This window comes from Lithobates pipiens, unplaced genomic scaffold, assembly GCF_037356315.1.
Source record: "Lithobates pipiens isolate NorthernLeopardFrog02 unplaced genomic scaffold, aLitPip1_a1.2 Scaffold_19, whole genome shotgun sequence".
Taxonomy (NCBI): Eukaryota; Metazoa; Chordata; class Amphibia; order Anura; family Ranidae; genus Lithobates; species Lithobates pipiens.
In genome coordinates, this window is record NW_027507764.1 from 412,160,778 (window position 1) to 412,173,126 (window position 12,349).

Consider the following 12,349-nt stretch of genomic DNA (forward strand, 5'->3'; position numbering starts at 1 on the left):
ATCCTAATAATCACCATTTTTGGTTATATATACACATGTATAAGTCACTATATATATGTTTATATTTTGTACCTGTATAATATTGTATTCACTTTTGCTTTTGGGTTATTTTATATATACATTTGAATTTATATCACTTTGTAGCACTATAAGAAGTGTATACAGGTTGAGCGCTTGCACTACATTTTTCACCGATTTCTCAGCTAAAAAATCCCTAGTTTTAGCGTGCTGGCTGCTAACCATACACACTTCTTGTTATTTTTCCATCTTCTTTTGCGCAATATTGTTGGTGTATACTTTCTTCCTTGTATGTGTGTGTATGTATATATATTTATATATTTATATTGTGACAGTCGGAGATGCTGTCAAGGTAACATTGATGGTTTCGGGGACACAGGGTATGCTTAAATGTAGACTGGCGATAACTACTTTCTACAGGTTTTGGTATTCGGTCATGGGGCTCTGTAGTTTGGAAATTCCATAGTGTTTTGGGTGGGACGGGATCTCCAACCCTGTGTCCAGACTTTGTAAACTACCAGCAGGGTAGTGTATAACAGCACTTATAATGAGGGTATGGGAAGACCTCATGGCTCCCAGTTGGAGACTGCTTCACACCTAGAGAGACAGGAGGTCTCCAGGAGTCTGAGAGGTTGCAGGAGGCAGCCAGAACGTTTGACTGCAAGAGCAAGAGGCAGTGCAACAGCCTGAGGACTAAGGCCAGAGCGGAGCTGTGGGCGCTAAAGAGAAACCATCCACATTGAGGAATCCTGTTGTCTGTGTGACCAGGAAAAAGAGCAGAGGTACTGCTAAAGAGCCAGGTGGGCTAGCATTTGTGTGTTTATTTGTTGGAGAAGAACCCCTGTGTGGGAAACCTTTATGTCACAGACTTTTATTTGCCTTTTTAATAAAAATGGGCAACCATGCCCTTAAATATAGTTCCTGACTGGCTTGAATCCCCAACAAACGCATCTGCCACGAGAGCTAATGGTCCCCCTAGTGTGTGTGTGTGTATGTGTGTATATATATATATATATATATGTGTGTATGTGTATATATATATATATATGTATATATATATATATATATATATATATATATATATATATATAATAGCTTCAAAAGTTCCACCCCTAGCCTTATACTTAGGAGACATTAGATTCATACAAACTCACAACAGCTATAACACTTTCACAATATGGATCAATAAAAATCTAACTACATTGGGCTCTCTCATCATTGACTCAGGATTTCCATCCTTCTCCACTCTTCAAAAGAAATACAATCTACCCCACTCTGAACTCACCCATTATATCCAAATTAAACAATTCTTTTCAAAATACTACACATTACAAATTCACACACGCCAAATACCCTTAACCTCCTCAAGAGACAGTGGCCTTATTTCTCAACTATATAGTCACTTGAATTCCCTCTGACTGAAAAATCTGCCCCGATGATGCACTGGGAGGCAGAATTGGACTGCTCTTTTACCACTGAGATGTGAAATGTTATGATTGACAACCCCCGAAAGAGTAACAGAGCTGTCTCATTTAGGGAATCCCCAACTAAACTTTTTTCTAGATGGAATATGACTCCATCCAAAATACACGCCTGAATATATCCTGAAACCTCCCCTAACTGTTTTATGGGATACACAGAACTTGGTACTTATTTACACATTTTTTTTGGAGCTGTGACCTTCTCAAACTAATTTGGCAAGCGGCCATAGCCAGAATTGAAGAATCATCCAAACAAAAAAAAAATCTCTCTTTCCCCTCAAGCTTGCCTTCTATATGCCAATGAACCAAACATACCATTACCTTGCAACAGGCTCCACTCACTGATCAGTTTGATTCAATGGATGATAACATTCAACTGGAAGTCAAACAACCTATCATGGTCACAAGTTCTATCGAGAATGGAAATGCTTTGACTGTCAGAGAGGATCCACCCCACCTTTTATGACAGTATGCATATTTTCAATAAATTAAATTATTGGATCTTACCATAATATATCTCCCACATAATTTATCCTAAATCAAACCTTCATCTGACTACAGGTTCAGTGCTTTCAATTCCCAAGTGGTAATAACTACCCTAACTTGAACAATCCTTAGATGGTCTTGCTGCGCTATATATATATATATATATATATATATATATATATATATATATATATATATATATATATATATATATATATATAAAATCACTGTTACCCTCCTCAACACTTCTACATGAATGATAGCTCTTATACTGTACAATTGATGAACCACATTGTATTGTTGTATGAAACTTTCTTTATTGCATTGGCACTATATGTACAAAAATTCTAATAAAACTTTTGTAAACAGAAAAAAAGCCATAAGAAGTCCATTTACGGTTTGCAAGAAGTCATGTGAGGAACACTGCAAACATGTGGAAGGTGATGCTCTAGTCAAATGAGGCCAACATTTTAACTTTTTGGCCTAAAAGCAAAATGCTATATGTGGTGAAAAACTAACACTGCACATCATTCTGAACACACCATCCCCACCGTGAAACATGGTGGTGGCAGCATCACGTTGTGGGCATGCTATTCTTCAGCAGGGACAGGGAAGCTGGTCAGAGTTGATGGGAAGATGGGTGGAGCCAAATACAGGGCAATCTTAGAAGAACAATTGTTAGTCTGCAAAAGACTGGAGACTGTAGTGAAGGTTCCCCTTCCAGCAGGACCAGGACCCTAAACATACAGCCACAGCTGCAATGGAATGGTTTATATCGGGGTCTCCAAACTATGGCCCTCCAGTTGTTCAGGAACTACTATTCCCATCATGCCTAGTCATGTGAATGTCAGAGTTTTACAATGCCTCATGGGACTTGTAGTTCAGCAACAGCTGGAGGACCAGAGTTTGGAGATCACTGGTTTAAATCAAAGCATTCATATTTCTCTCCATTTCCTTGCTGCTTCCCACATCAGACTGGTTCACAATAAAAGTTCTTATTTTGGGTCAAATTGGAGACTGATATTATCAGTCCAATCTTATGCCCTGTACACACGGTCAGATTTTCCAACGGAAAAAGTCCGATCAGATTATGTTGTCAGTAAATCCGATCGCGTGTGGGCTCTATCTGAGTTTTTCCGTCGGAAATCCCGACGGAAAAAGTTTTAGAGCTGGATCTAAAATTTTCCGACAACAAAATCTGATCTGACTTTTTCCGATAGTTTGTAGAGAATTCCGACGGACAAAGTGCCACGCATGCTCAGATTAAATTACGAGACCAAAGCTATTGGATACTAGCCTCTACGTAGTCCCGTCCTACCCAACGAACGTCACAACTTTGTCAGACCGTGTGTATACAAGACAAGTTTGGCAAAAAATCCATTCGAAAAAATCAGATCGGTTTTGTTGTCAGAATGTCCGACCGTGTGTACAGGGCAATAGTCTCTCTCGTGGGGTTACCTTTGACCTCCCACCCACAAGAAAATGCTTAACCACTCGGTATCATCTGCTATCTATCTAGATATACAGGATATGTGTGTATATTTTGTTCATATCCAGCAATAGGTAATATGTTTGAAATTCTAATTTTTATTCTTATCTTTGGTAACCATGCAACTTGTCTGGAATATTCCCAACTGTCCCACTATCTTAAATCGCTAACGCTATCGGATTTGCTTAATAGACCTCTTACATCTTTTAAATCTTTACCGACTCAAACAAACCTGACCACATAATCTATATAGCTTATACCCCCAATTTCTGAAATTCACCCCACCCTCTGTCTTGTAACTAAATTGGAAGGGAAGTTGCTGACCACAGAAGACCTTGACTGGGCGAAATTATTTATGAAAAAAAAGTTGTTGATCTGCTCAAAGCCTCAGGAGCAAAATCCTAAGATCTTGTGCACATGGTATCGCAATCATAAAATTAATTCCTCTTTCCCTGATATCAAGATTTGGGATCCTGAGCTTTCCCAGGGTCCTGTGGTGGGGCTCAGTAAGGTCACCAATGCCAATACAGGAAGTTGTCCAAAGGTGTGGTATAAGCTGTGTATTTTTACAATTTTCTTTAAAAAAAAATTAATTTGGGGAATTGCAGCATAAGCAGAAATATTTTAAATATGTCTTTTATTTACAGTGTACAAACAAGCATGTTAATTAGAATCATCTTTTTCTTTGCAGAAACGTTCGAAAGGTCAAGTTCTCTTTGATAAAGTGTGTGAACATTTAAACCTGCTGGAAAAAGATTACTTTGGTTTAGTGTATAGAGACTTGGAAAATCAAAAGGTAAGCTTTTTTACAGATTCAAGCCTCATGTACACTGGATGTTTTGGAAACCTCTCCTAGACGTCGTTTTTTTTTTTCTGGCAGCTGCGGCAAAAAACAGTTAATGCTTGTTAACGAATGTATGTCCATCAAGCGCTTGGGCATCAGTTTATTTCATTGGCCAGAATAAGAATTAATTCTAGCCATTGAAATTATCATTCAAGCTGTAAACGTGTCTAGCATTAATGTGTGTTTAGGTGCGTTCACACCCATCAACCGTTTTTTGGACGCGCTGGCAGTGGATTTTTTTTTTTCTGCCACTAAATGTACCTATCTTCATAGGTGTGTACAGCCTATTGCATTAGGATGTGCACCCAAAAGCTCAAACACACATGCATGTATACGTGTCTACATATGTACGGCACCCGCACGTAGATCTCCTTGCTGACACAGTGAAAGAAGTGCGTGAGCAGAGCTAAAAAGGATGTTTTTCCCATCTCCTCACCTGCACACAGAGTAACAGTAAGTGTACAAGGGGATTAGGGTGTGCCCAGGCACACCCTGTGTGTACTCCTATGCCTGCCTCTAAATGGACACATAGGCTAACATAGACAGGTGTTTATGGCAGAAAAGAAAAGGCAGACACCCCTAAAAGCATTGTTAAAAATCTCCAGTGTGCACAAGGCCTAAAGAGGTATATTCACTTCATACACAAATTACACTTTTTATTTCCTGAGTATATTATTCAGTATAACTATTGGCTGCAATTACTCCCTCCTGCATATTGTTAGTCATTAGTCATTGATATCAGTTACTCTAAGCCCTTGTACACACGGTCGGAGAATCCGTCGGAATGTGTCCTATCGGACCGCGTCGTCGGATAATCCGACTGTGTGTGGTATGCATCGGACTGATTCCGTCGGAATATCCGTCGGACCCAATTTTCCAACACGTTGGAAATATTTCCCGACCAACTGGGCCGATCGGACATACTCCGATCATGTGTAGAGAATTTTGATCGGACCAAGTCCCACGCATGCTCAGATCAAATTCCTACATCAAAGCTATTGGCTACTAGCCTGAATGTAGTCCCATCGTAACTAAATTACATCATCACGTTCTGAAAGATCGGATTTTTTTCGCCAACTTTGTCCGACAGCGTGTATGCAACGGTTTCGGACAAGATCCAACGGACAAGATCCAACGGACAAGATCCAACGGACAAGATCCAACGGACAAGATCCAACGGACAAGATCCAACGGACAAGATCCAACGGACAAGATCCAACGGACAAGATCCAACGGACAAGATCCAACGGACAAGATCCAACGGACAAGATCCAACGGACAAGATCCAACGGACAAGATCCAACGGACAAGATCCAACGGACAAGATCCAACGGACAAGATCCAACGGACAAAATCCGACGGGCAAAATCCGACGGATTTGGTTGTGGAAATCTCCGACCGTGTGTACAGGGGCTTACTCTGCTAGTCATTCCACCATTATAGTTGAAAATTCACATATTTTATAACATATGCTACATATAGTGGATCATATTGTGATTTTACTAATTAATAAAGGGGATCAGTAGCTTAGTTATAGTGAGTAGATATTTTGAGTTATTACTGTAATAGTAACCAGAAAATCTTTTTTACATTGTTTGATGTTCCATATTTTCAACATTGTATTTCATACACCTATTTGTAGTTTCTTTCTGTTTGTTAGGTTAGTACTGGAGAGATTTATCACAACATTTTATCTCAAATACTGATGCCACCTAGGACAAGAAGTTAACTCAACTGTCAGACAATAGAAACAGAATTTTTAAGCATCCCGACTCTCTAACACTTAAAAAAAAAAAAAAAAAAAAAAAAAAAAAAAAAATGATAGGGCTCTACTTTAAAGGTGTTCTGTTACAAGTGAAACCTAAAGTTGGGCGTACTTAGGGGCATTTTATATTCACAAACAACTAGATAAAAATGCATAATCCTTGTGTGACTGACTCTGGACACCCTGTTGGGTATCTCTGCCAAGAAGCTGCTTCTTAAGTTCTAGAACACGAGACCCGTAAATCTGGCTATAGCTACCCCAATAACTACGCAACACCAGTTATGGAGTACACCAGAAAGAGAACTGTTTATTTGAACAAAGGCACAAAGATATACACTCAGAAACATTCCTCTTTCTTTGCATAATGACACAGGCAGGGGTAAACTTCATTCAGTAACAGACACACAGGTGTATGCACACTTCTCATCAGTAGATTGTCCTATCAACAGGGAGAGCTGTTGGAGGAATTCCAATCTCCCTCCTCACAGATAATACACATACACATCCCATAATACTTTTCTCCCAAGGCAGATACACAATAGAACAATGGGATACAGGCACTTTGCAAACTTATGGCAAACCCCACCTCAAACCATTTAGCAATGGTCTCTGACAAAAGGTGGACTGTATCTTCATATATTCCTGAAGGATATTGTTCAGAAATATAAATGTGTGGGGGAGTTGGACAAGGATTTTCCAGAGCTCTCCAAAGTAAGCTGGGTTCCACAAGCCCCCGCCCAAAGTAACTCCAGTCACACATCTCCCTTTTTTTGCAAAAGACTTAACATAGGCGGAGACCCCAAATGGGTTAACTTCGAAGTTAGTCCATAGTTCCAGTCCCCCAATGCCTGTACCCATACAGTACCCTAAACACATTGTTCCAAACAGAGCATTACTCACCCAGCCAACCTCTGCCTCTCTTGTAGAACATACCTGCCGCTGGGGAGAAGTGCAGACTGGTCCTTCCACCTGGAGTCCTTTCAGCCGCTAGAGGGCAGACAGGGTGACTGGGCCCACTTTGTCACGCTGTTGGAGATCTGGGCTGACTGCCCAGCATCCCTGGGGTATACAGGTGGAGACTGAAGTCCCCTCCACTATTGCTAGATGGAAATCCCTGAGCATTTGCAGAGCAAGGCTGACATCTTCCTGTTCCAATGCCAGATCTTTTTCTGGGGTTGGGTCAGTGGAGACCAAAGTCCCAACCACTACCACAGGAATTCCATCTTCTGTTAGTTGAGGGCAGAGGCCAGCAGCACCCTGCCCTGTTGCCAGCATTTCTGCTGGGGAACCCACATCATCCACTCCGGCTAACTGTTGTAGAGGGAGGCTGGCTTCCTTCACTGTGGATCTGCTGCTGGGAAGATAAGCCGGTTGCTCCATCTCTCAGACTCCCAGATTCCCGTTGTGGAACACCTTCCTTTGCTCCTAATTCACTACACTGCTGTTGCGGCGGGAGGACGAATGCCTACTCTTCCCTTCTCCCCCTGGATCCCAATCTGCTGCTGAGGAATTACTGCCACCTTCTCACCTTTAGACCTCTGGATCTGCCACAGGCGTGGGGCAGAGGTCTTGGACCCTCTGTCCAGTTGCCAGCGCTTTAGCTGTAGATATTTCTTGTAATGCCACAGATGCTGCTGGCAGGAAATCACATGTTCCTGTCAGTGGTGTAGGTGAAAGGCTGACTGCCTCTTCTCTCAGGAAAGCGAAAGCCACTTTTGGTGCTGGGCAGAGCTCAGTGATGTTTGGCCCTGAAGGCTTACTAGGTTGTTCTTCCTCAATGGAAGAGTCTATTAAATGTCCAGTCTCTGGAACTGGTGTATGCTCTTTGCAGATGCTGTCTAGCAAATATTCCAGATCAGGTTTAAGCTTTGAGACCCCTACAAGACTGATCATAGCCTCTCTGTATTCTGTGAAAGAGCCCTTTCATTCTTTAAACCCAAACCACACATATAGAACCCTGGACAACAGGGGCAAAAGGAAATTCTGAGTCCAGTGTGGTTGTATGGTGAGTCCGATTAGTGCAGATCAGACTGGAGTTCTCCATCACCCTGTGCCCCTAATAGACACAGGGGGTGGGGGAGCTGGACAAGGAGTTTTCAGAGCTCTCCAAGTTAAGCTGGGTTCCACAAGCCCTTGCCCAAAGTGACTCCGTCACACCTTGTACCATCAAATGAGGTGAGATTCTTAGTTGCTTCTCAAAGATAGAACAGCACCCACAGGAAAGACCTCTGCTTAAAAACCACCAACCTAGAAAACTTGGGTTGATATTCATAGCAACCAATGATTCCATCTTTTATTATTTGATCTGCACTAGAAAGAAAAGGGATAGTAAAGAAGAAGTAACAAAGAAGTCCAGTAATAATGTGACATAACAGACTTACTGTGGGTCAGCATAGTAACAAATGATCCTACCCATGCAATAACTGTAAGGCCCATGGCGATGCCACAATCCTCCGTTTAGTAGCATTTTCTATATACAGTAAGCCGTGTCCTTATCTGGAGAGGTATACTTGTCTTCCTTCTGCTGCTCAGGAACCAGCTTGTATTTGTCAGTGAATACTAGGTGGGCTCTAATTCACTGAGTTGTAGATTGTTATGTGATCTGTCGCTCTTCTCCACCTCTGCCAGTCGACGCCTGCTTGGTATTCATTAGAAAAAATTCAAGCAGTTCCTGAGTAGCAGGGGGACAGAAGGGTCCGATTTTGGTTTCCAGCAACATCGAGAAGTCACTCCTACCTCTACATAAGAGGACACTGATTACTGTATGTCGTGAATTCTACTGCAGTTGATTGCAGCATCCCCAGCAACCATACAGTTATTGCATGCGCAGGATCAGTTTTTACTAGGTTGGCCCACAGTAAGTCTGTTATGTGAAGAAATTATTGGATTTCTGCTTTTTTTTTTTTTTTTTTTTTTTTTTAATGGATCTTTCAGAGCATTACATCTGTGATAAGCAGATTGTGGCTGCAATGACAGGATCCTGCAGAATCTTGGTAAAGCGGTCTGCCCATACCTCCTATGCAGTCAGTTACTAAAAGCAGAAAGATCAATGAACCACAAGAGTGCTCACCAGCATCCTCACAGTTCATTGAAAATTTCAAGCCATGCCCTGAGGTATTTATCGTTCACTCATTCACAGATCGCTGTGAATGAATACTGCGGCTGTGTGCACGGCCATACTCTTTTTGAATTTTGAAATGTTTCCATATTTCCAATACATTTTGCTATATTTGCATTTTACATGTAATTGTATCCAGAGTTGTACTGAAAAATGCGGTCCCCCATCTCATTGCCTTTGACATTTGCAGCCAGTCAGCTATTTACATTGGGGAAATACTTAACTTGCTGGAAGTATATTAACTTTTCTCTTGTCCTGCAAGGTTTGGTGGAAATGTAAACTGTCAACCCACCTGTTCATTTTATACTGTGCTAGCAATCTCAGCAGTAATAGGGAGTTTATCAGTAATGCCCATCTACTGTGCAAGGAGTGAGGGCAATTTCTGCTGTAGTGTGAGGGACAAAAGTAAGGTAATTTTCATGATGGCTAGAAAAGACCACCCGAGGAGCTCCACAGTGGAGCAGACACTCATCACATAATCGTTCTGCAATATCTGCCTATGTGAAGGATGAAATGTCTAACATGCTGTGCGATGCTAGTTTCTAATTCTAAAACCTTGTGAAACACATGGGTCTTTTGGTAGCAAATAAATCAAACACACAGATGTGTAAAGTTGATATATCTGCATATGGTGGGTTATATTACTCCTCAGTTCCTAATAACTATGGCTAATTGTACAAGTAAAATGTAGTCTGTGCCCTTTCACAATTCATTAAGATGATACTTCTGGCAGCTGGAGTCTTCCATTATATGTTTATTTTCCAATAAGGAAAATTCATAGGTTGAAACAAAAAAGCATAAGTTGGCTATGTAACAACTGTAACATTTGATGAGAATTAAGAAACCCTAGTGCACATATCTCATCACTTGAGCCCAATTCAGAATAAGAATCCAGGATATGATTTAGATTGCAAGTAAGCTTAATGGAAATATTAATTTTGGGTAGACTTGGCTTATGCATACGCCTATTATTGGGTAGGTTGGCCAAAGGTAATTTTTAGATCTCATTTAGCAAATCGGCATGCTAACAGGCAGTACATGACCTCTTAACTATGATTTTTATCCAATCAAATGGCAAAATAGATCATTTAGTTGAATTATTATTTAGTTATATTGCTTCTGCTGCATATGTAGTCACTGTGCAAACTATTTGCCCATCTCTATTCCATGCACGGGAGTGCCAAATATCAGTCACACTTTTTCAGACCTTAAAAGTATTGTTTCATCAGATAAAGATGGGATAACTTAAGGTTTGAGACTAAAATTGGTTGGGGCAGTCTGACTTTACATGTCACCGGCTCCATTAAATGCTGATGTAATTTCAGAGTTCTGAGATTGAAATATCCAGTTTAATTAGTTTTGAATTGTTGGCTTCTGTCCATTTGAGGAAGTGCCCTCAATCTGTACTCTGGACATGTACCTTTCATATTCCATAAGCAATGAGAAAAGAGCAGTGCCTAAGGCGAGCTGTAACAGCTAGCAGGTGCATACATAAATGTGAAATAATTATAAGCTGGCCTTTGTTGCTCTGTCTCTGCAAGGTACTCAAACGTTCAAGCTGATATTCAGTATTCATTCGCATAGCGCGAACACCTTGTTACTAATTGCATTTACATATGTATGAACCAATAAATTGGAATTTTCTTTTGACAAATTCATTCTAGAAGGACAAAACATTCTTTAGAGGTTTTCACTTTCGATGTGGTTATCCTGTTACCGAGACATTTACTGCCTTCTGCTACAATGATTCTGTGGAAAACAAGTAAAATGAATTTAGATGGCATCCTGTTGAGCTAAATCTTTTGTTATGCAAATACATATTTAAAGGGCATCTCATCATGGAGATTTACTATATTTTGCTGGAGGATCTTTCCTAGAATTCAGTTCTAGCCTTCCTGTTCACAGATTCTTCTTGAACTAATGCTGTATATCAACAAGGTAAAGGCTAAGCGCTAATTTTATACCAAATGTAGTTTTATTCAGTTTGCTATATAAAAATGGCAGACTAACTTCATAATACTATATAAAAATCCATTAAGGTCAGTTGGACCTGTTGTCATCACTTTACATTAAAGCAAAAACAAAGAACATATAGGGACCTGGATTTTCTATATCTGATTCAGGCACACTTGCTCCTGTTTGGCAGCACTTCAGAAAGCAGGGACCACACTCGGAAAAAAGGGGGGGGGGCCCAGAGTTTGAGAATCCACACCTATACAATCCAATGAGAGTGCCAGACAAATTCAAGAGTCCAAGGTAATTTTATAGTGATTCATAGCAGAATTGAGCTAACACATTTTGGGGGCCAAACACACTCCCCTTCATCAGGTCTTAAGAATTCCGACTGTATTTAAATGGACTTGGGTAATACCAAATAAAACTGCACTGTGATATACTGCTTGAAAAGTTTCAGAAGGGCAGGTTACTCCAGTGTTAGTAGCAAAGGAGATTGATGTTTTCTCATGGGGATTTCAATAGCAAAAACTGCACAGAAGTTTGATTGGGTGGAGAAGAAACAGACCTGTTGTCATCACTTTGTTTTAACCTACTAAGAAATGTCAAAGATAAGAAATTTTAAGGGTAGATTCACACCAGGTGTGGTGGAACTGTGTGGGCAGCTATAACAGTGCAGTCCCACTGCACCCCCCACCACAAGACAAGGCAAACTGCCTTGTCGGTGGTGTGTGGGCGGTGTGCACTGAAAAAAAAATGTACTGCATCCAGTACTCTTTTCCAGCTCTGTGCAGTCAGCGCAAGCCAGTCGGTGGAACTTCGGCATGTACCTGTGTGACATTTCAAAGAAGTTGATTAAAAAAAAAGAAAAAAAAGTGAACAGCTTGATGCACTGGGATTGACGCATCAACACTGCAGCCGTTGTGTTGTACTGCCACAACTGGTGTGAATGGATCCTAATGGTGCTGTGTGGCTGATCCTTTTTTTTTAATAATATATAATAGACCCCTTACCTAGTTTTAGGTCCTGAAATTATTCCAGACTGCTACATATGTTTTGTTACTTTAGTATCACAGCAGATCTTGTATTCGATTCTGAAGATATCAGCGGTCACCTTGGCATTAAATGATCAGAATATAAAAGCATGGTGTTTGTTCTGTAATGTTTATGTGGTATCTGTTTTGTGACATCTTAT

General features: G+C 40.6%; 1 protein-coding gene across 23 annotated transcripts in view; it reads left to right on the forward strand.

The window, feature by feature from the left end:
* The window catches only part of EPB41L3 (erythrocyte membrane protein band 4.1 like 3), a 332,589-nt gene that overhangs the window by 204,637 nt on the left and 115,603 nt on the right, over positions 1-12,349 (forward strand). For all 23 annotated transcript variants that reach the window (XM_077492490.1, XM_077492492.1, XM_077492489.1 and 20 more), the window contains exon 4: positions 4,166-4,270. In XM_077492490.1, coding sequence (XP_077348616.1) covers positions 4,166-4,270 — 105 coding nt within the window. The remainder of the gene's footprint in view (positions 1-4,165; positions 4,271-12,349) is intronic.